This window comes from Rhamphochromis sp. 'chilingali' (assembly GCF_963969265.1).
Source record: "Rhamphochromis sp. 'chilingali' genome assembly, chromosome: 7".
Classification (NCBI taxonomy): Eukaryota; Metazoa; Chordata; class Actinopteri; order Cichliformes; family Cichlidae; genus Rhamphochromis; species Rhamphochromis sp. 'chilingali'.
This window is the reverse complement of record NC_137934.1, coordinates 14158981-14182434: the sequence shown is the minus strand read 5'-3', so window position 1 is coordinate 14182434 and position 23454 is coordinate 14158981. Positions and strand designations below refer to the sequence as shown.

The 23454-nt window shown below is 40.1% G+C and overlaps 1 protein-coding gene and 1 long non-coding RNA gene across 5 annotated transcripts in view; one reads left to right on the top strand and one right to left on the bottom strand.

The window, feature by feature from the left end:
* The window catches only part of anks1b (ankyrin repeat and sterile alpha motif domain containing 1B), a 285379-nt gene that overhangs the window by 161005 nt on the left and 100920 nt on the right, over positions 1–23454 (top strand). For all 4 annotated transcript variants that reach the window (XM_080887590.1, XM_080887589.1, XM_080887594.1 and 1 more), the window contains one exon: positions 12149–12285. In XM_080887590.1, the coding sequence (XP_080743716.1) occupies positions 12149–12285 (137 nt within the window). The remainder of the gene's footprint in view (positions 1–12148; positions 12286–23454) is intronic.
* Positions 5765–7086, bottom strand: LOC308400090. Its single transcript, XR_013972309.1, has 2 exons — positions 6631–7086; positions 5765–6095 (listed from the first exon to the last, which is right to left on the bottom strand). It is a non-coding gene; the product is annotated as an uncharacterized lncRNA (long non-coding RNA).

The window sequence follows — 23454 nt, the reverse complement described above, 5'->3', positions numbered from 1 at the left end:
AACAGCCCGATTGCAGAAACGCACAGGAGCACTGCAGGTAAAGTGCGATCCTGCAGATAGGAAAACAGGCAGCAGAGTGGTGAGGAGGGACCTGCGAGCGAAGCTTCCCAGCTTCCAGTCACGTATGGAGCAGACAGAAAGTACAGATTGTTGCCAAGCAGTAAGAGCAAAAGTGCTTCTTTTCTGCTATTGACTGACTTCTCCTAAGATAAATACACACTTGGTGTTTGTACCTATGTATGTGCTTGTGTATGCGTATAATACTTCACAGTCCTATATCCTATACATCTCTGTAAACTTTCCAATGACAAAATCAGCCGATAAACATGCAGGATGGGTATCTTGAATTTCTTTGAATTTTTCTTTGGTTTTTCACCTCTTGGAGAAATTTGTAATACTGTATAATTCATAATTCATAATTGTAATTATGAAATACGTTCATTTGACCAATTTTAACCTGGATCCTCAACTGCTTTCTATTGAAGCATGTTTCTGCAACTGAAAAAATTGTTTTCCATTCACAAGTTAAAATTTTGGGATATGATCGGAAAAGTCTGAATTAGATGTCTGAAAATTTCAACATTTTAAGTCAAACTTCTAAGAAAATAACTCCAAACTGGAGATGAACCTTTTTGAGTTATTAAGTTTTGAGATAACTCAAAATTCTGACTTATGTGTGGCAAATCCTAAAACACAATATGTTTAGAATGAGGCGACACAGGAATCATCATAGCTTTGACCTCAGAGGTCAACGTTTTGGAAAATCATCTCGGATTTTTAAATTTATACTATCCGGTCTTTAAGTGATGATGTGATGAATCCGGTGTTTATTAAGGCTGTTGTGTTTTAACATGTTTTAATGCTTTGTATCTTGTTCTATTTAATCTCAACAAGCCTTTAAAAACAGTCAGTGATCACTGTCGGCCTCTCTCAGTTTTTATTGCCGCTAGCCCGTGCATCAGTATATGAATGACTAACCTCGTATTGTGGATGGATTATCTATGTTGTTCACCTGACTGAAGTTTGGTCCGTTTACAGCATCCTGCCATGCAGTTGCATTTGTCCCTAATCATCTGGAATCCTCGTGTCAACTTTTATCGAGTGGAAAAAAGTTAGCGTTCATCCTCCAGCTTCACTGTGTTTTTGCTAACATGGCTGTGCTGCTAGCGATCACGTAGCACATCATTATATACCAGCTAGCCTAGTTTGACCATATTCTGATTTCCAAAAAAGAGGACCCTTAGCTCAGTCATGAAGAACTTGCTTAAAGAAACATATTTAACATATTTAAACGATGCCTTCTCTGTGCGGTTAATTAATTGTGAAATAAAATATGTCATATAGGCTTTTACAAGTCAACAAGTGCAAAAAAATAACTTAAAAACCTCTGGAATTAAATAATGCTACAGAAATAATGCCTCATCTGCATAAGAAAAATTACCAGTACTAGGTCGGTATGAGGGCTGGACTGGGACAAAAAATTGGCCAGGGCAGAGACCGGCCCACCAGGTATTATAGGAAAAGCCATAAAGCCTTTGAATTAAAATGAACGCTGTTGTGACAGTGGTGTACTGTCTTGTTGGTATATGTATGATTTCAATACATTTTACATCAGATAAAAACTTAGATTGTAAGATTCAGTATTTTTTATTAAAAGCGAGACATTTTAAATGAGAATAAGAAAGAAAAGTATTTCTTTGTGCCCCCCTCTCCCTGTTAATGCCCTACCTGGCCCCCTGGCAAAACTTTGCTAGACCCGCCCCTGCACAGTTACCAGCTGTCAGCTACTTAGAAAAGGATCCTGGTGTTATTTGTCTCTCAGAAACAGTTCATAACTTCCCTTCAACTCATTCATGTCACCTAAAAGGTAAACCTGTTTCTCCATCAGCTTTTCAGCTCTGATGATTCAGTAAGGACATCTCCTGGTTTCCCTCTCACCACATATCCAAACCGATATCATATCACTATCAGTAACATCACAGCACCTGCCCAGCTGTATAGAAACTCTGTCATGCTAGCTAGTAGGCAGTACGAGTTATTGTAACTTACTGTAAAAAGTCAGCACAACGAAAATAAACTCCACCTAAACTTGGGTTATATCTGACCCAGATAGACTGCAGCTCATAACTTCTTACCTGAAGTGAACTTTCAGTTCACCTGACACTCATCCACCTGCTGCCCTCTGTGGAAGCTCCGCCATAGACACCACCAAATAACTGAGTTAATTTTGCACACCAGCCAGCATCTGGCCAATCCACCACCTTTCATTGTTTATACCGTTACAAAACAACAACAAAACCATCGGCCGTAAAAACGAAAAATCACCATTGGCCCACCGGGCAAATGCCCAGTATCCCCGATGGCCAGTCCAGCTATGGTCGGAACGAGGGAAATTTCTTTTGCAGTTCGTCTGAAAAGATGCACTTGCGCTTTGGGATCGTTTAAACATCATTAGTCCCGTCTGTGAGCTCAGAACAAGCGCTCACAAAGCAGCAGTTCGGGGATGACGTCACACTCATGGGTCTTCTGTCGGAATACAGGAAAACCCGAACATTTTTATCAGTCTCGAAAATCCACCCGGACACCCCGAGCAGAACGTGATAGCAGAGGTGTACGTCTTAATTTTTTTTCAGAAATTTCTCAGTTAGAACATGGTATATCATGTTTATGTGGAAACTAACGTGCTAACTTCCTGCTGGCTTCTAACTCGATTAAACTTTATAAATCCTGTTTTCATGGATGCCTGGATGTTAAACTTAATTATTAAATGGTAAATGGCCTGTATTTGTATAGCGCTTTTACTAGTCCCCCCTAGGGACCCCAAAGCGCTTTACACACCCAGTCATCTACACATTCACACACTGGTGGCGGTAGGCGGTAGGTGAAGTGTCTTGCCCAAGGACACAATGACCGAGACTGTCCGAGCCAGCACTTGAACCGGCAACCTTCCAATTACAAGGCGAACTCCCAGCTCTTGAGCCACGATCGCCCCTGGTAAAGCAGCCACACCGATAATTTGATTACAGATGAAAGAATTTAGACAGTTTTTCAACTCTCAGCGATGCTGAGCGATGAACCTCGTTGCCTGAAGCTGTTTGATCCACAAGCTTTTGTCTAACAATAGATGTGTAAGCAGGTTGAGTGAGAACTTTTTACCCATACTGTATATCTGCTGCTTTGTATGGAGGTGTATGTCAATGTTAAGTTACATCATATTTCATTTCAAATTTCAGGACACAGAAAGTCACACGAATTCTGATTTGAGGGTTCACACTGAGGTCATGTGAAAGTGGCCTGAGGCAGATTGAAAAGATTAGATTCCTGGCTGCTCTGAGTCACATATGAGGAGGAAAAACTAAACAAAGCTCAGATTTTGGTCCTTTTTATCCCGCAGTGTGAGCGCAGCCTCAATCTGAACTTGCTCACAGTCTCATCTGGATGGTTAATATATAAAGATTGCTACTTCATAACAGTGTTGATTTTCATGATTTTCCCCTTATGTTACAGAAAGAGGCATTTTTAATGATGGTCTTGTCACAGCCATGCTTCATTTTTAAATGAGTTCACATTAGCCAGTCACAGGCATGCACACCGCAGCCCTGCTACCTGACAGGTTAATGAATGAAGTACTCGGTCTTTTAGTTTCTTACTCCCCCTCCCATATTAACTTTCACCCTCACTGCTCTCTGGTGGATAAAGCTGTGATGTTGCTGCGTCTCACCCCATTTATCGCACTTTGGTTGGCACTGGAGGCTTAGAGTGGCTAATGGCACCATGTACTAGCCCAGGGCTTCGCCATTAAAAGGGTCGAGGCCCATTGACTTGTTGAAAGAAAGGCAATAACGTGTCTTCCTCTTTGACACCCAGAGGAAATTGCTGTTGATATGGTCATACACTTTTTTTTTTTTTTTTTTTAAGTTTCTGGTCTTAGCTTTAGATTCAAGCCTTGAGTTTTCTGTTGACTTACTTAGATTAGGTTGTTTCTGTCATATAGTTCTGTTTGCGCTCTATTGTAGGAGTAAAGAAGACTCTGTGGCTTTTCCATACTTTCAAGATCAACAGTGAGTTAAGATCTTTAAATACTTTTTGACTTCCCTGTTGTGGAGGCTTATCTTACAATATAATCTTTAAAACATATAATTATTTTCTAAATGTTTTAGGTATTCTAGTCAAAAATATTACTAAAAAGTTTCGATTTGGGATTTTCTTCAATATTTATGCAGACATTATGTTTATATGGGGCTCACAGAAGACTCATTTCACACCCTCAAATGGTGATTCCAGTAGTGAATCAAACCTTTTCAACTTCCTGTTGGAGAAACTACTCAGCATGATGGACAATCTGCCCTATGCCGTGCATGCCTCCCTGAATGGTCACCGTAGCACTCATAGCAAAAGTCTCATTGGCCCAAGGTGTAGGAATGAGCGGTAGAGGAGATCCTTTCTACTACCGAGCTATAGCATTTAGATGATGTAACTTGATATTTTAAAAATCTACACATGCACATCAACATTTTATCATATTATACTCTTGCTCCATCCCATCTGTTCATTACCAGATGGAAGGATTATTATTACTACACCATCACATGCAATTTATTTTATACTGCATTTGTTAATAGCATTAATCTAATTAAAATTTTAAGCCAAATTTCTCATAGGTAAGATACTGTACATATTGATAGTTGACATGTATTTTATTTATATGCATATTTATTCCTCTAATATTTCTTGTTTTATAGTAGCTGTGCTTTATAATGCTGTTTTTTAAACGTATTACCTTGGTTTGTATCGGAAACATTTAGGAAATGTTTGGAATATAATAACTTACGGACATTATAGTTTGCATCCAAACATGAGGTCACATTTGGCGTCTGATCTCACTTTTACATTTCAACTATTTTTTTAAGTTGATCCCCAAATAATGTTTGTCTAATCAAATATCTGACGTGCTACCAATATATGATTTATACTGCACGACAAACTTAAAGTACATTTAAAAAGAAAGAAGACAAAATGAATATATAGAAAATATAATACTGTTCCCATAAAGCTAAATATTGCCCAGAGAGTGAGCTGCCTTGATAGAGGTTTGCATGCTGAGTGCTCTTTGTTTTTGCTGTTTTTGCTAGCTGACTCTGTACACCTTATTGCTTCTGCTCCTGTTTCTATTTTTATTGCACCGAGCATATAAAAGGCGCAAGAATTTCCTTTGGGATTAATAAAGTTCTTATCTCTTTTATTAATTTTTGTATCAGTATAGTCAGTATGTGAATAAATAAATAAATAACCTGAGCAGCAACTGTACTTTGTCTGAAATGCAACAGAAGATCAGCTGATGTCTGTTTATAGTAGAACTCACAAATTCAGCATGAACACAATTTCCACTCAAGGTGGGAACAATGGCAACTTCTGTACAAAAGGGCTATTCACAAAATATAAATACACTGAATGACTAAAAATACAGACCAAAAATAGTACTGAATTGGCCTCGATTTAATGAGGATCTTAAAGATTATTACTCTCAATTCCCTGTGTGGATTTAAAGTTATCCTAAGCTGAAACCCCAAACCACAGTGTAACACTGGTGGTGCAATACTAGACCTGTTAGTGCTACTTCTTGCCTTCTTTGCATGTAGTGCGGGCAGTATAGTTACCTTTAACCACAGTACGCGGACAGAAGGGAAATATGGACCAGATCAGACAGGTTCTAGATTCGTAGGAGCCAAGGGTGTATGACAACAGAGGACTTGTACACAGTAGGTGTAGAAAACACAATTGCATTTATTAGCAATTATTAAAGTTGTGCACATTTAACAAAAGTAGAGCGCGCTTCTTGAAAACAAAATAAAATAAACCCCACAAATGGTCGACCTAAGGATATATTGTCTTTTGTGTCTTTTTTTTAAAAGTCAATTTCAGTCTTTCAATGTTCAGTAGTCACTCAGTGTGTTTGTAACCAGTCAGGTTACAATCTACCAGTTCATCCGGCTCTTTGGGCTGGGCTCGCCATCCAGTACTGGAAAAGGGATCCTCGATTCTTCTCAGGTCCTCAAAACCAATCCAATCCAAATAAGCAAAGGAAAAAACCTGACCTGGGAACCAGGCCAGAACACAGTAGTTCAACATTTAAGCTATCATGCCTGTAACTTATTACTACTGGTTGCTTGTAGTGCTTCTAAATTTCTATGTTGTACAACAAATTATTCTCATTTCAAAGGGAAAAAGTGCATAGGAAACACACATTTAAAACAATACAAAATAGCTCAGCAGTGCATTAAAAATACACATTGGCTTGAGACTTATCAAGTTTCAGCTAAGTACAGTGCAGGTGAAGGCACTTAATTTCACGTTGCTAATACTTAATTGTGCAGAACTATAATTAGCACCATGAGAAAAGTGAACATGTGCTAACATAACGTCGCACAAAACCATACATTATACATCAATACCACAGTAATGTGACATAAACCTTTAAAGAACATCTCGTATGCAGTGCAGCAGACTCAGTGCTAATTGCTTTAGCCTCAGAAAAGGCACTTTCATTGCAAAATGGCTAACAGAAGTTAGCATCGGAGCTAGCGGCAAGTAGCATGCTATGCTAGCGCACGTGTACTGCCTGGGACTCACCATGCAAAGCAACAAATGCTACACGGGGCTTCAGAGTGCTCACGTTGGCTCACGGCCTCTGGAATACAGTATCACTCTTATTATTCTCGCCGAAAAAAGGACTTTCACTATCCAGCTAGCTTCTTCGCCGCACGGGTAAACTGATCTTTCACCGTCTGTGTCTCTGGCGTATCTTACTGGCACACGAAGGCACGCACAGGTGTCTCAGCAGCGCACAGACTGGGGGGAGGGTCAGACCGGCCAATGATTGGTCGCTCAGTGGATCTGACAAACACACTCTAAAGGACTAAGTCCTGCCCCCACACCATCTATATACCACATATACATATGTACATATTAAACTTATGTTTACATGCTTTTTATCAGTATTTATTATAATTAATTTTGTTTTTATCAATATTTATTCCCATCGTGAGAGTATGAATATTTATACTTTTAATCCCGTTTTTAACACTGGGTTACAACAGGGATTGGCTAAAGCATCTTTGCTGTAGTGCATGGGTAAATAAAACTTTCAAACTTCCTCTTTTTTCGATTCCAACTGTAGTGTTAAAAAAACACAGAAGCTCAGCTGTAAGTTGACACTGACTTGCAAGGTTGCATGCACACACATACACTATACATATGAAATACCCCCAGAGTGGCAGAGAGGCAGAACTGACAGCCCAAAGAACGTGTCTAAAATTGACAGTTTTTGTCTTGTTAGATGACCAGGAAGTGGACAGCTGATTGAACGCTTGCGCACACCGAGAATTCACTTAGACACACGGGTCCTCTACAGGGTGCTGTAAAGAGCAGGGCAGCTGGTCTTGGATGTACACAGAGTTATATTTGAATATATCCAGGCTCTATTATAAGACACAGAAACTGTACAATGAAACATTTCGGCGCTTCCCAGTATCAAGGATGTGAACAGGTACAACATCCATCAGAGATTACATTTCGACACCCATACGCATGTGCACTTTTGTATGCACACTAACATACAAACATGTATTCTCTTTGGCAAGGACAGCTAAGAGTGTTTCCCAGGAGTGAGCCCAAGGCACATGTAAAGGAAGCAGAGTCAGAAACAGACACATTCACACACACATCTTACATCCATCATCAAAAACAGTGTTGACAGGCTTATTCAATAGGACAAAACCTCAATCCCTATCTATATATAACCCTCCTTCCTTTTTTCTCTCTCTCCCATTTTTTTTCACTCTTTATTTTATCTATTTACGCCCACATTTAAACATTGATTCAGCTCCAGGCAGTTCTTTTATGGTGCATGCGCGTGTGTATGTGTGCATGCGCATGCTCGTGTGTGTTTGCAAACATGTTTGATAGATGTGAGAGCATGCTGTGAAGCTGTGTCACTTTCCCCCTGCAGGACAGATGTGCCTGCGTGATTGTGTGGCTTCACGTCTGCAGCCAGACTGTTGAAAAATCAAAATCAAAATAGGATGGAAGATGGTAGCAATTTCTAAACCAGGATCAGACATTTTTGGTTTTAAAGCTGCTTCACAATAAAACTGGTAACTTCAGGTTGCTGGAGTATATAGAAAATCTTCCATGAAAAGAAATACAGTTCTTTTATTTATTTATTTAGTATTTAAGGACTTCAGGGAGTTTTAGCTGCGTCTGGAAATGGTCTCTTATGAGGTTTACATCTTTGCAAATCGTGTTTCTCTCTGTTGCTCGATTATTGTTCCTGCTAGCATTTTCTCAGTGTTTATGATTTCTTCTCTAATGAGCCTCATTCTTTTGTGTTACTGTGAAAATTGGTCCTACTTGCTGTTTTTCTGGATTCTTGTTAAAATGCTGTTTGGTAGATTTTTGAAAAATCTTAAGTTATTAGATGTCAATAAAGAATATGCAATTATTTCCACAAGAGGCAAATTTACCTCTGTACACCATCACAGTAGATTTTAAACCAAACAAGAAACAGTGCTTCATTTTTAGGAGCTTAAAAAAAATTGGACGAATGACTGATAAGCAGTTGTGTGGCAAGGTGAGACCTGCTCTATAATTGTACGACAGACTGAACTGATTGAAGATCCGAAGTTGGGTCCAATTATATTTGCTTTTGGTAGCTTTTTACTGGATAGAAGGCCCAGAGAGATGTTAATAAGAGTGAGAGGCCATCATTTTCAATCAGAGAGATGCCAAAGCTTTAGAAGTGGCGCAACCCACAGTGTGGATATAATGCAGTGCGGTGGATCTTATGTTAAAGCGTGAGCTCGTATTACTGTCAGTGGAACTGGCTTACTAGTATTTACTGATGATCTGACTGCTGATAGAAGTACCGGTATCTGGATGAAATGTCAGATTTAGCCAAATGGATAATGACCTAAAGTGTACTGAAAAAGGATCCCAAGAGTTTCTCAGAATATATAAGAAATGATATATTCTTTCTGTGTGGTTGTTAAATGTTAAAAACAGATGGCAACAGTGTTTGTCAGCTAAGACCAGCTACACTGAATGACTGTAAATGGCTTCATCTCAAACTTATAATCCAGGGCAGAAGCTTCATTTGATACACCAGACACCGTATCTGCTGTATTTTATTTCTTCTCTATTTGGCTCACTTTAATTTTGGGCTGATTTCAACCTTTTAGACTGAATATTGTTCCACCAGGAATGTCTTCAGGGATCTAATGCATCTGCTGCTATCCTTTTTTTCTTATTGCTTTCTCAAAAGTTACCATGTTCTTTTTAATTATTAAAAAATTCTGTCATAATAAGTAACAAAAAAATGTAGAGTTTACTTTCAATTACAGTAAAAAGAAAATCTGAATACAACTTTATTTTTATCCTTTTCAGTTTGTTCACAAATAATTTGGTACCTCTTCTTGCTTTTTTTTTTTCCACATGAAGATTAGAATTCCTCCTCTGCAGGCTGACATCCTGGTAAATGTAAAGTAAAGGCGTTTGTCGCTCATTAAATTACAGGACGCTGTATGTGTCATTATGCAAAACATCAGCAGCAGCCCCACATTTCTCCCTTTTTTATACATTTGTTCTTTTTGAATAGGTGAAGATGATTTGTGGGAGTTGTGAAAAATCACACCATCAACGACATCCAAGTTGAAACAACAACAGGGAGCACTGCTTTTATTTCAGTTTCCATTTGAAATGAGCTAAGTGGACCTGCCACATAATTAAAAGTTATGCGATTATCTTGTAAGAATGCAGTGTTCTGCTGGGACACCGTGCGTCTGGGCATTCATATCAAAGTTACCCACCTTAACATTGTTGCAGCCCAAGCAGATGGCAGCACTCTCCCTACATAGGAGCAAAAATAATCAATCCGCAGAACTAATTAATTCATCCAATCCAGGATGCACAGGAACAAGCCTGAAACACTACCAGAGGTCCAATGCCAGATGCCACAGGACACCACCACAGAGCTGCTGGCCCATTTTAGAACATGCTAGAGCTCTATTGGTGGCACAAGTGGGGGTGGGGGGGTCGTACATACACCTAGTAGGCACGTGGCTTTAATGTTGTCGCTTTAGTTAAGAAACAATCCCTGGAAATCAGATGAAATATATAATTCTGTTCTTAGTGCTGTTGTGTCAGTGTGTACATGTATGCACACTTGTGAGGTAATAGTCCCGACTGGGTCTCACACCTTAATTGGATGATATTCTGGCATCTGATCGAGTCCGTGTAGGCAGGTGGTAACTGACAGAAAACATCTAGCGAGTGTGTGTGTGTGTGTGTGTGTGTCTGATGACAATATTGCGAGAAAGCTGTCTGGGTATTGTGTCTCTTCCAGTTGATTAAGACAAATGCTTTCTCCCACTGAAAGTTAATTCAGTCGACTTCAGCACTTTTCTCTTCTTCCTTCCTTTCTGGTCTTTTTCTTTTCCTTTTTCCTCCCCTCTTCTCTGCTAAAGGATCATGCACTGGGGAAATTAGCTCAGATACTCTGTAATCAACTGCACACACTGAGTGTGTGTATAGAAAACTGAGATAGACATCAAACTGCTCTGGACAGCAGTCACGTTTTCCTGCTGTGGTTGTTGCTGAAGCTTGTAAAATTACAAAATGACACTCACCTCTCTTTGGTTCTCTTCAGTGATAAAACAACTGTAACTACCAGGTCACTGTTAGGCGGAGGTACTGTACATAATATGACACATTAGCCATTTTGCTGAATTCTCATGTGTTTAGCGGGAACTAGAAAATGCTAACACGCTATTACACCACCTATGTTTTGTTTCCTACATAAACTATTTTGCTGTCTATACTGCTTCATGCTGGCAACTGATATAGTCTGAAAAGACTGGCTAAGCTCTCACCTGTTTTTTCTAAAGACTGAAAACCGAGCACTGGGGAGATGCGATAATCTAGTTTGCTTTTTTAAGAGCATTTACATCCATCACCCATAACATTATGACCACTTACAAGTGAAGTGAATGACACTGATTATCTCTTCATCGTGGCACCTGTCGGTGGGCGGGACATATTAGGGCACAAATGAACATTTTGTCCTCCAAGTTGATGTGTTAGGAGCAGGAAGAATGGGCAAGATTCAGGATTTGGGACAGTCTGACCAGGGCCAAATTGTGATAGCTAGACGACTGGGTCAGAACTTGTGATGTGTTTCCGGTCTGCAGAGGTCGTTATCCATCAAAAGTGGTCAAAGGAGGGAACAGTGGAGAACCAGCGACAGGGTCCAGGGCAGCCAAGGTTCACTGATGCATGTGCAGCGTTAGGGTTGGCGTGTGTGGTCAGATCCAACAGATGAGCTATTTTAGGTCAAATTGCCTAAAAAATTAATGCTGTTTCTGATAGAAAGCCGATAGAAAAAAGCAGTGCATTGCTGTTTGTTGGTATGTGGCTGCATAGGCATAGACTAATCAGGGTGCCCGTGTAGATCACTGTCGCCAACAATGAGCATCAGAGTTGGATGGGAAAAGGTAGCCTGGTCTGATGATCCACGTTTTCTTTTACATCACATGGAAGGCCGGGTGCATTGCTTACCTGGGGAATACCTGGACCCATGATCCACTATGGCAAGAAGGCAAGTCGGTGTCATACTCCGATCAAGCATCTGTGCAATGAGCTGGACAAACAATTCCAATCCACACACAACTTACAGGACTTAAAGGATTTGTTGCTAACTTCTTTGTGCCAGATACCACAGCACACCTTCAGTGGTCTAGTGGAGTCCATGCCTCAATGGGTAAAGATGGTTTTTTCAGTTAAAGGTGACCCAACAATATTAGGCAGGTGCACATAATGCTATGCCTGATCGGTGTATATTGCAGTATTTTGACTGGATGTTGTTAAATGTCTGTCCCATAATACTACATTTATTCTGTGTTATTTTGTTCCTTGACTTTAACTGTGACTCTGTTTACATGCAGAGTTTAAATCCAAACACATCTGCTTGCAAGTATCGTAGAAATGGTAATCTGGCTTTAGACTCCGCCCTCCTGTGGATGATGAAGGGGGTACAAAGGGCAAGTCTTCCCCTCTTCTTTTTACTTGTCCCTCACTCTTTCTCTCTCCCTCTAAGGTCACTTGTCCCATGTAACGGTGAGTGAGGGGGAGCATGGTAACCATGGCAACTGCTCAACAGGACCCACACCGGACTGCTCGCCCCCCTCCCCTGACACAGCCCTGAAGAGCATCGAGAGAGTCATCCGCCCACAGGTGAACACACACACAAACACAGACAAAAAGACTAACAGACACACACACACTAATGAATGCGTTGTAGAAGCACCTGATGCATTATTGAACATCAGAGCATCCACCCACAAGTAGCTTAAACACCTGCGCGCGCACACACACACACACACACACACACACACACACACACACACACACACACACACACAATGGTAAACATCTCTCTGTTTCTGTTTGTCTCCCTGTTTCGTTTCATCTACCTTCCTCTCTCTGTTCCTGTTTCTAGTAGTTTAGATTATCTAAAATTTCCATTATGTTTGTGCTTATAGGCATCATATTCTGGTAGCAAAAACTCAGACGGTCCTTTTAAACCAGGGTTGGAAAGTTTGACTGTGTTTCTGTTCTAAATGTGATTTAACTTCCATTCTCAGTGTCTTATTTTGGTCTTATTTTAGAATATTTTCTTTAGTCACAAAACCTGCTGGAAGTCTAGCCTGTGGGGGCACGTTTTGCACCGCAGGTATAAAAACGTCAAATTTCTGTATTTGAAGAAACAGCTTTGGAAGACAGGTATCTGCTGTGTCATCTGTGAACCTCCACGCTGACATAATGGGGTGCGATTGAGAGATTGTGGTCTGCTGCTGCACCAGCTACACTCTTTTTAATAATTCAGTTTTTGATTCATGTTAACTTTCACCTTTCACCAGCATCTACATGTTGCATGCAGCTGGGTTGTGCGTTGACTGTGGTCAGAATGCGCACCAGTAGCTTGCCAGTCACTGCATTATTTAACAGATTTTTCCCACTGGCGCATTAAATTAATATGATTTTAAAATTTAGATTTTATTTAATTTGTCTCTCTCTCATTGAGGCACCAGTGTGCATGAGCTTGAACTGTATTGACAGTTCACGCTTGCGCCTCTTTGAAATGAATGTGTGTGTAAGGAGAGCCTACATTGATCCATTTGTTAGAAATGCTAGTTGATCCCATCTCATCAGCTCCTTGTTTCACCGTTAGATTTTTGTCAATTACAGACTGCTCCATATTTGTCACATGTGTTTTTAAGGTGGTTTTTAGACATAAGCTAAAACAGTTAATTTGGTGAATGTATGTTATTCATATTTCTTCCTGTTTGACCTGAAAAGATGGTTTAAAAAAAAGATGTGATGTCCCAGTTTACTTGTAAATAGACTGGTTCTTATGTAGTGCTTTTCTGTTCTACTTAAGCACCTAATGGGCTTTTTTACGACATGTATTTTTAACCCATTCACACACAGATTTATACAAGCACTTTTTTCTTAGTCTAAGTACATTTACACACACATTCACTCTCAGGAGCACTATCACTATCTTGCCTAAGGATACTTTGGCTTGCAGACCACCAACCTTCTAATTAGTAGATGATCTGCGCTGCCTCCTGAGCCACAGCCGGTCCTGTACAGCCTGCATCTGCCACACTGTCTTCACTAACACAGGAAACTATATGATACATTGTGAAAAAAGGTCCCCCGATGAATAGGCCTATATTACTTTCTTTTCATGCTGGGAGTTATATAAACTCCTCTTGTGTCACTGTCTCAGTAGCTGCTGTACCTGAATCTATGCAAGTTCACTGTTTATTTTTTAATGCTAATGGCACAGATGGTACAACATTGATCACCTGGTGATTATATTGGAAAAATAATGATGAAGATTGCCGAAACACAAAAAGCAGTCATTGCTAAACACAACGATCCTGCCCTTAACCCAGCACAACTCCCCATCTAGACAGATTCGTTTTTGTCGTTGTAGCGAATCATTTGTTCACTATAATAAAGGTCTAATGAGATCTAGATGAAAAAGTCAAACCCAGACAGACAGAAGTTGAAGTTCATCGTCTACTGCTTAAGAAACAGAGTCATTTATGGATATTTGTATGAAATTAAATTTAAAAAAATGCTTCATTAGGGTTATTTCAGTGAAGGAACCTCCTGTGAGCCAACTGAAGTGTGAAAGGAATGTGTATTAAATGTGTATCAGCATCATTATATCACAGATAGATGCTTTGCCTGTATTATAAAGCTTTCAAAACTTCACTTTCTGTGTAAACCAGCAGCAGAATTGATTAATAATAATATGCCTCTGATCTTGAATAACTTCAAATCAACACTCGGCGATTCAAACGCAACATCGAATTAAGTTCATTAGAGACTTGAGATTAATTTATTTCTCGCTTTTTCGGTCACTGGGAAGATAGTATCAGACACCCGAGCGCAGCGCGAGCGTTTCGCACCTTGATAATTAAAGGCAGTTGTTTCTCAGTGAGCAGATGATGTGTGACATAACACTGAAAAAAATATTGAACTCATCTGCTTGTTTAATGTAGTGTAGTAACTATCATGTCAGTGTTTTTCAAGATTTTCATTCTTGTTGAAGATTAAGACATGGCGTGAGATAAGTAGACCTTCTGACTCTCTGAATGGCCTTTACTCACCACAGCATCTTCTCTTGTTGCCTTGTTTTCTTCACCCACCCCCACCCATTATCATGGGTCTATCTTTGGCATGTTAACTAATGTGCGTAGAGGGATCACATGCGGCGCCCAGCGGGCCTCCTCTCGGCTTGAAGCGCACATAATCAAGGAGCACCAGAGTTCAATTTTATAGTGTTTAATTAATTCTCTAGAATTCATTTCATTAGATTTTAGTGCTCCCGCTGGCTATTTCAGCAGTACACACAAGCAAGCAAAAAGTTAGTGAACCCTCTGGAATTACCGTGATTTCTGCAATGATTACTCATATTATGTGGTCTAATCGTCATTTGACTTGTGAGGTTAAAACAACCAAACACTGGTGCTTTTCATCTCTTTTCAGACTGATTAATCACATTGTGCAGGCTGGAATAAGCAACAACATCCATTAGATGTTTCCTTTGGCTAATTATGAAAACAGTAAGCATCTCAGTTAAGCTTAGGTCAGGAATCTGAATCCAAGATCTCATTTAGTTATTTTTATTTGAAAAATGCAGGTCAGTGGCTTATTGCATCTTATTTTCTTTTCTTTTCTTTTTCTGCACTGATATTTTCCCCTGGTACAGTTTGAAATTCAGTTTTTCTCTTAGTATTTGCAAGGCGTCCAGACCTTGAAGTAGAAAGCAGCCCAAAATCATGATGCTTCCTCCACCATGTTTCCTCAAAGCAGTGATAGTAGTTTTGTGTGATTTGCCTTTATGCTTCAAAATTTAGTTTACCTTAACTTTTTTGTTTGTTGTTATTGAGACCAGGTGTTTCCTCTGTGGTGCTAACAGTATTCTTATTCAGCTTTTTCTTTCTTTCTAAATTGGAAACATAGATTGCAGTTTTGTTCCTACATTTGAGGGGTTTTTTTTAACTTCTTGCAGGACTATACTTTGTATGTTACATATTTGCAGTAAAATTACTTCTAAGCAGAGGAGTACTGCAGCACTCGTGAATTTGCTCTCTTTGTGAACGATTTGATGATTAAGGAACGTGTAGGTCTTTTGTAATACGCTGTTGTGTGCATCTCTGAAATGTTTTTTTCTAAAATCCTGTGAATGTTATTGAGATATGACTCACACTGGCCACTCTTTGTCAAAAAGAGCAAATTTTGTGAGTAACCACACTTTAGGCACCTTTATTTGCTGAGAAAGGCACCTCTCCAACACCTCCAGTCTCATCTCCTTAATTGCGACACCTGACTCCAAGCAGCTTTGGGGGAAACTGTAAGCACAGACAACCTTTTACTTTTTCTGACCTGCACCATCAGTGTCTACTCAGTGTGTTTGATAAAGACATGAAAACTCTGTGTTATTCGTTTGATCAGATTGTGTTTTAATAAACACTTACCGGCCACTTTATCAGGTGTTCGGCTGTTCATTATTGCAAATTAAATTCTAATCAGCCATTCAAATGGCAGCAACTCGATTCATTTAGGCAGACAGACATGGTTAAGGCAACCTGCTGAAGCCCAAACTGAGCTTTAGAATGTGCAAAAAAAGTGCTTTAAGTGACTTTGAAGGATGCATGGTTATTGATGCTAGATTCATATGAGTATCTCAGAAACTGGCGATCAACTGATTTTCCTCCAAACAAGCATCTCTAGAGTTTAGAGACTGGTCCCAAAAGGAGAAAATATCCAGTGAGCGACTGTTCTCTGGGCAAAAATGCCTTATTGATGGCAGAGGTTGGAGTGCTTTGAGCTGGTAGGAAGGCAACAGTAATAAGGAAAAAACACATGAACACATCGAACCTTGAAGCAGAACAGCAGCAGAAGACCAGATCGGGTCCTGGTCCGGTCAGCTAAAAACAGGCAATTGAGGCTACAGTTGGCTTAAAAAAATGGTCACTAGAAGGTAGTAAAAATGTTGCCTGGTCTGAGTTTTGATTTCTGATGTTTTGGTGTGCAGGATGTTTTCTTTGCACACTCTTGGCCCCTAATTTAGACTTCTATGGGAAGTCTATTTCATAAGTTAAGATGCAGCCATAAATTCCTTTTAATCATAAACCAGATCATTCCACGTGAACTGACATGCACCTCCTGAGAAATGTCGCTATATGTCCGAATGACACAGCCAACGACTGAATAACGCAGAAGGTTAAGGCATAAATTACGATATAGACTTCCTAGAGAAGTCTTAATCTGGCAAGAACCAACTGAGCATAATTGACATCATGAAGAGTTAATAAACTGAGTACTCAGTGAGAGTTACTGAAAACAAGCAGTTTATCTCACCCTGATGGTGAGATTTTCTGCCGAACTGGCAACGTAACAATTGCATAATGGTGCAAGATCAAGTGATTTGCTGCCACGGTCTCTTTTTGCAGTGTGCCATCCCCCAAGACAAAAACCTCTCCAGTTCTGCTGCAGTGACTCAAAGTGTATACTTTTGTCATAGACCCCTCTATGGGGACAGGGGACCTGTTTGTTAAAAGTCCTTAGAAGCAGTATGAAATTAAAAGTGTGTGTGTGTGTGTGTGTGTGTGTGTGTGTGTGTGTGTGTGTGTGTGTGTGTGTGTGTGTGTGTGTGTTGCCCATTACTAAAGCTCAGGCTCTAATTTTTCTTTTGCTTACCTAATGCAAATGTCTGCAATACTGGGATCTCTCTCTTATACACCCATTCACACCCACCCACACACAGAAGAATATGTGGAAATACAGTATGCATTGCACACATTCAGATCTACCTACCCTGGATCTGTCACACTTCAACACTTCCTTGATTGAGCTGATAGCTACCCTGGCCACATGAAGACAGTCAAACACACTCAGAGAGTAGATAAAGCGAGCCAACTGCTTTCTGATGCTGAAACATGGAGATAATACTTTTCCCCTTACAGAGGCCGAGAGGATGCACAGACGCACACAAAGTCCATAATAAAGGCGCCAAGTATGACACCGCTGTCACTCTGAAAACATCACCAGAGTATTCAGAAGGATGTCAGCCTGACATGTGAATGATGTGCCTGTGTGGAAACCCCATGACTTACTGTACAGTCCCATATTTCCAAATTATTGTAGTTAAAGTGCTCTTGAGCAAGGGACCTAAAGATCCTTATTGTAACTCAGTGGGGGGAAAGGGTGTTGATTTTGGTGGTGGATAGTGGATTGTTTTGACCAGTCCGGAGCAAGTTGATATGTGTAATTTCAACATCAGTGCAGAGTAATTTTAAGATGACAGCATAATTACAGTAAACAAACAGGACCGTCACAGAAAAGACTGCCTGCCTCTGTTAGCACCAAAGACACACTTATAAACTGCCATTTCGGGACAGATCTCATTGGAAATGTGAAAAGGTTAAAAACACTGAAAACTTGTTGTTCTTCAGGACAAATGGAGGTAAAGTTCTCAGACATTATTGTGATAGCAGATGATAAACCAACCAATCTATCCAGTAAAGAGATTGTCTTAAAGGCTTTTGTTGATTTTAGCCTCAAATTTAATCACTCTTCTAAGATGTGTAAAAGATTTAGTAGTATTATCAGCCCCACTGTGAATCAACACCTAGCTTTACAACTCCCATGCATAATTGTAGGCTTTCTGCTAGCTTGTGGCTTGTAAACAAGGCAGAAAGTTTTATGCAGTGTGTTTTTTGTCTTTTTTTTTTGGTGGTGGTGGTGGTCTCTCTGGTCTCTGCCAACAAAGTAGCATGACATCCATTTTTAAAGTGTTGTTTGCACGCCTAGGTATACATCTTTAATCAGCGTCATACTGAAAAAGACCATCAGGAGATCTATAATAAGATCTTGTGATGTCATTGTGTTGTCTAAGAACCACCTTGATAATGTGTAACACCCATTTATGCCATTTATGCACATATAACACATATAAAAAAACACATTTTAATGTCACAACATTAAGACCTCATTTATATCCTAAAAAAGTTCATATCCACATCATATGACGCCCATCACATTGCCTAGCAACCACCTACCAACAAGATAAAAGGACCCAACATATAAACAACATCTGACATGTGTATTTTTTTTCTCAGTGTGTACGTTAGATTTACATTACTTTTGCTGATACCTCAGGTTTTACTGTAGGTATTAACTTATATTTGCAAGGATCATTTTTGTTGCTCAACAGCTTTAATAATTCCACTTCAGCCATCACACTTGAATTTCAACAAAGAAAAAGTAGCAGTTGGAACTGACAAGGAAGCTCTTTGGTGTAGTCACCGTCAGCTTTATGGAAAGGCCCATCTAAAAAGATCACTGCGCCCTCTCAGCTGAATTCTGCTGATATAACTAAAGTATTAGTTAAATTAAAGTTTACTGTTCGCTAATGAAAAACATAAAAATGCACATTGCTGGTAAGTTATTCCAGCTCAAACTGAGGTTAATTATTCAGTTGGTGTTTCTGATGCAGTCACCAATGAGCCTGTGCAGGTCAGACTCTGCAAAATATCCTTGATGTCTCTTTGGAACTGAGGAGAGGTCATTCATCAGCTTATGCAGCTAGTCTTGATGACCCTACTTGAACTTTGCAAAACAAATGGAACTGTGCTGAGGGCACTCTGCACTCACAGTCATATATATGCAACTTTCCCAGTATGTGGTAAATTCATTTAACCGCTTTGCATCTGTAATCTAACACAGATATATCTGCATTTTCTGAGTTGGTTTCTGTGAGTGTGCTATGTGTGTAAGGTTGTAATCAAGCAGACAGGTTAATGATTTTGGTTTAAAGTAGCAAAACAGTGGTTATCGCTGTTGACTCACAGCAAGAAGGTCCTAGGTTCTAATCCACTTCCCAGCTGTAAAGTTTGCATGTTTTCTCTGTCCATGCGTGGACTTCCGCTTCCTCCCACGGTCTAAGACTGTGACATCCAAAGACTTGAAATGTATGTCAACTGATTATTGGCTGTAGGCCCAGTGTATAGGTGTATCAGTCTCATGGGATTCACTCAGCTTTAAATGGAAATTTATGTAAATTTAAAATAACAGAACGTGCCGTGTATTTTAGTTTACAGTCTCTGATTTGTGGGCATAAATGTATTCCTGTTTTTTGTTTTTTTTTAATAAAATGTGTAATAGCAAAGTTACTTTATCCAAATGCCCCTGTCAAAGTTGAATGCTCATCCATTATATATGCTCTGACACTGACCTTGTATTCTGTACAAAGTCAACACATGCTTGTGAATTGTTGTCACCGTTTGTGCTGGTGGGATCTAAATGCTCTCTCTATTTCTCTATATATTTATTGATTTATTTTGAACTTCTAGAATTATCACATTTTCTTGACTAAAACAAACCTCTAGAATCTTCACTCAACACCTCACAGACTGATTACGAATCGCATTGGCGTTTAGAGCTCATTCATCCTTTCACTCCCATCAGTCAGTTAGATGCTGAGGTTGTTGCTTGTGCCACTTGCCGGCTGCTGTAACAGTGTTGCTCCTGTTAGTTAATCTCACAGGAAGTTTGCTCGGATTTGTCTGTAATTACAGTAAACACTTGCTTTATATTTCCATAAATACATCTAAGTGTTTGTGCCAGCTCTTCATATGGCCCACATTGTCGTGTGTTTGTGTAACAAAAGACGAGAGAAAATGGAGAGAATGGGGCCCTCGGTTTATACTGTTCAGTTCATTTTTCTCAACCCTTCCTTACTCCACCTGGACATTTTCAAGTTATTGCAACAAGTAGGAGACCTTTCTGTGTTTGTGGCTAAAGAGATTTTCTTTCCCAGCCGGTGGCCCCAGAGGACAGACTTGGGTCATGCACTGCTAATAGAAGTGACTCAAGCTAATACTAAAATCTCTCAAGTGGGAGTTGCACATCTCAGCTTTTCCCTGCCGTTTTCTGCCTGTATTAAAAGGATTTGTAACCGGGATTTGGATGCTTTCAATAAATGATGCATTTCATACATATCATTGGTTATGAGCCAAGAGGACTGCTAGTCTCTGCTGGCCTCTGCATCACATTTAAATCATCTGTCACAATAGATTTGGTGGGAAAACAAGTTCAGTGCTTGGTAACAAACAGAAGGTAAATTACTTCCTGGATTCCTCACAATCTTAGATGATGGAACAAAATAAAAGACTGTTTCATCTGACTGAGGGATAGAGCAAATAAACACAAGGGATGGCAAGCGATAGCAGAGAATGGTGGGGAGGACACTTACAATTCTAGGAAGATTATTTTGTGTGTGTGTATCATGTTTACATATCTTTGTGGGGACCAAAAATTGGAAGTTTACTATACTTGTGGGGACAAAATGCCCATCCCCACGAATTTGAAGGCATTTTTGAGGCTCAAAAAGTGGTTTTAGTGTGAGGGTAACAATTAGGTTATGGTTAGGTTTATGCTAAGACCTAACCATAACCTTAAAAGGTTAATAGTCTGCACATAATACCTCAACTGGATACAGGTCCGGGATAAAAGAGTAGGAGAGCCAGATTCCAATAATATTTTATTCCACATGGAAATCATTGATTGGAAAATTGGACCTGCCATCACCTGAAATTTAAAACTTTCTTCATTAGCTATTAGGTTTAATTTTAAAATAGACTAAACCTTTAATCCACATTTGCCCATTTTAAAAACCACAAACTAAAATGTTTAACAACCAGGTGAGCAGTATGTTTAGCAGATAGATAAATAGATAGTACGTAGAGCATGTAATTAGTTCAAATGTTGAAAAAGATTTTGTATATTAGATGTAAGTGCTCCTACGTCCACATTTATGAGTCACAGAGGAAGAAAGGAACAATCCCTTCACAAAAAGATCTTTAGCATGGTGTTACTTTTTCAGAGAACATCTACAGTATTTTAATGGAGGAATAAAAGTAGAGCAATTAACTGAATGAGCATGCGTTGTCATGCTATCTGCCATCAGCAGATTGGTCAATTGGTCGTAAACGGATGGGTATGGTTGGGAATAGTATTCGGGTAGGCTGCATTGTTTAAACAATGCTCAGCTGAACCAAAGGTGTGTCACCCAGTGTGGTCTTCTGCTGCTGTAGCCCATCTGCTTCAAGGTTCAACATATTGAGGATTCAGAGATGCCCTTTTGCATAGTTTGGTTGTAAAGGTATGCATTTTATGTAAACCCTAGAAATAGCTTTATGGGAAATCAGCAGTTTCTAAAATACTCAGACTGCCTTGTCTGGCACCAGCAATTGTGTCACCTTCAAATTGTATACGTTGCTGAAATATGTCTCCCCCTACCACCACTTCCCCTGCCAGTGGCGGACCCCCTCAGACATCGGTGCGTTGGTGGTTCTTTGTGTCCGGGGATGGGCGTCCAGGTACACACTGGCTCACTCCTTGGCGGCCGCTTATCGGGGCCTGGAGCCTGGGGCTCGCTCGGGCCACTTCGGAGGTGGGGTGCCCCCGGCCTCTCGGCCTGGGGCTCGGTCACTCAGGCGCAGCTGGCTGCCGGCGGAGCTCACGGGCGCGTCACTGCAACTCCCCCTGGCTTCTGCTCCGCGGCTGCTGAGTGAGCCCTCATCTGGGACTCTCCTCAGCTCTTTCCGGGACAGTGGCGCAGCTGCCCCTCTGTTGGTCTTCCTTGGTCTCTTGTGTTCTGGGGGCCTCTGGATGTCTGGAGTTTTGATCTCCTCCACACCTGCTTCACGCCCTGGAGGACGGGGCTGTGGCCCCCCCACACCCTCTAGCAGATTATTACATGAAGGAACCTTTTAAAAAAACAAAAAACAAGCGCGTCCATGCTCACAGGTGTACACACGGGTGATCACACCCACAAACTACACCCTTTTTGGCTCCTACCTCAAAGCACACTGTGTTCTGTTGATCTTATGTGCTGCACAATAATGTTTAACATTTAGTATTTACTGTCATATTCCCATATATCATTGTGATGTTGTTTATTCTATTACTCTTGTTCTCTTCTGCTTGCTTTCTTTTTTCTTTCTCAGCAGGTGATCCAGGTGATTGATATATGCATTTTTTTTTTCTCTGCCCGTTCTGTTGGTTTTTGTCTTTTGCCCTTCTCCCCCGTCCCTCTTCTCAGCTGTTTCTCTTTCCCTCTTTCTTTCTCCCCGTCTTTCCCCCAGTCAAGTCTGTCCCGTATTCAGTAAGTGAAAATAAAATAAACAATAAAAGGTGAATCAAATGGACCATTACGGCAAGGCTGGGATGGTCAGTTTGGTAAAGTAAATCCGTTGGGCATCTTTCTTTGCCTTTAGACAACAATTCTGATGGCAAAAGAGCCAAACGGGACAGGCCAAAAAAAATAAAAAAATTAAAAAAAATGAAATATGTCATGCACTGAATGCAGCTTTTTAAATTCAGTACATGATTTTATTTTATTTTTTATTGATTAGCATTCAAATATCTCAGTGAAGACAGAACAAAGATCTACCACAAAGCAAGAAAGCATGAGACAAGCCTAATCTCATGCTTTCTTGCTTTGTGGCTAATCAAAAGGTATTGGCTGACATATGACATATTTCTTAAGGCAAATAATGAAAAAGAAGTTTGATCATTACAAGAAACACACAAGAAAACAGAGCCATATAGCTGAGTGGGGCAAAAACAGCATGCATCAAAAGAAAGTGTACAAAATCCAGAGATGAGCAGCGGAATGCTACTTGTAAGAGTTGCAGTTAAGAGTTTGTTTTGGAATTGGGGGGAAAAGGAGGTTTTAGATGTTTACTCCTTTATCTTTTCTATTCTCTTGTTCTTCACTGCCCTCTGGAAGCAGAAGCATCGTCAGCTCGGCTC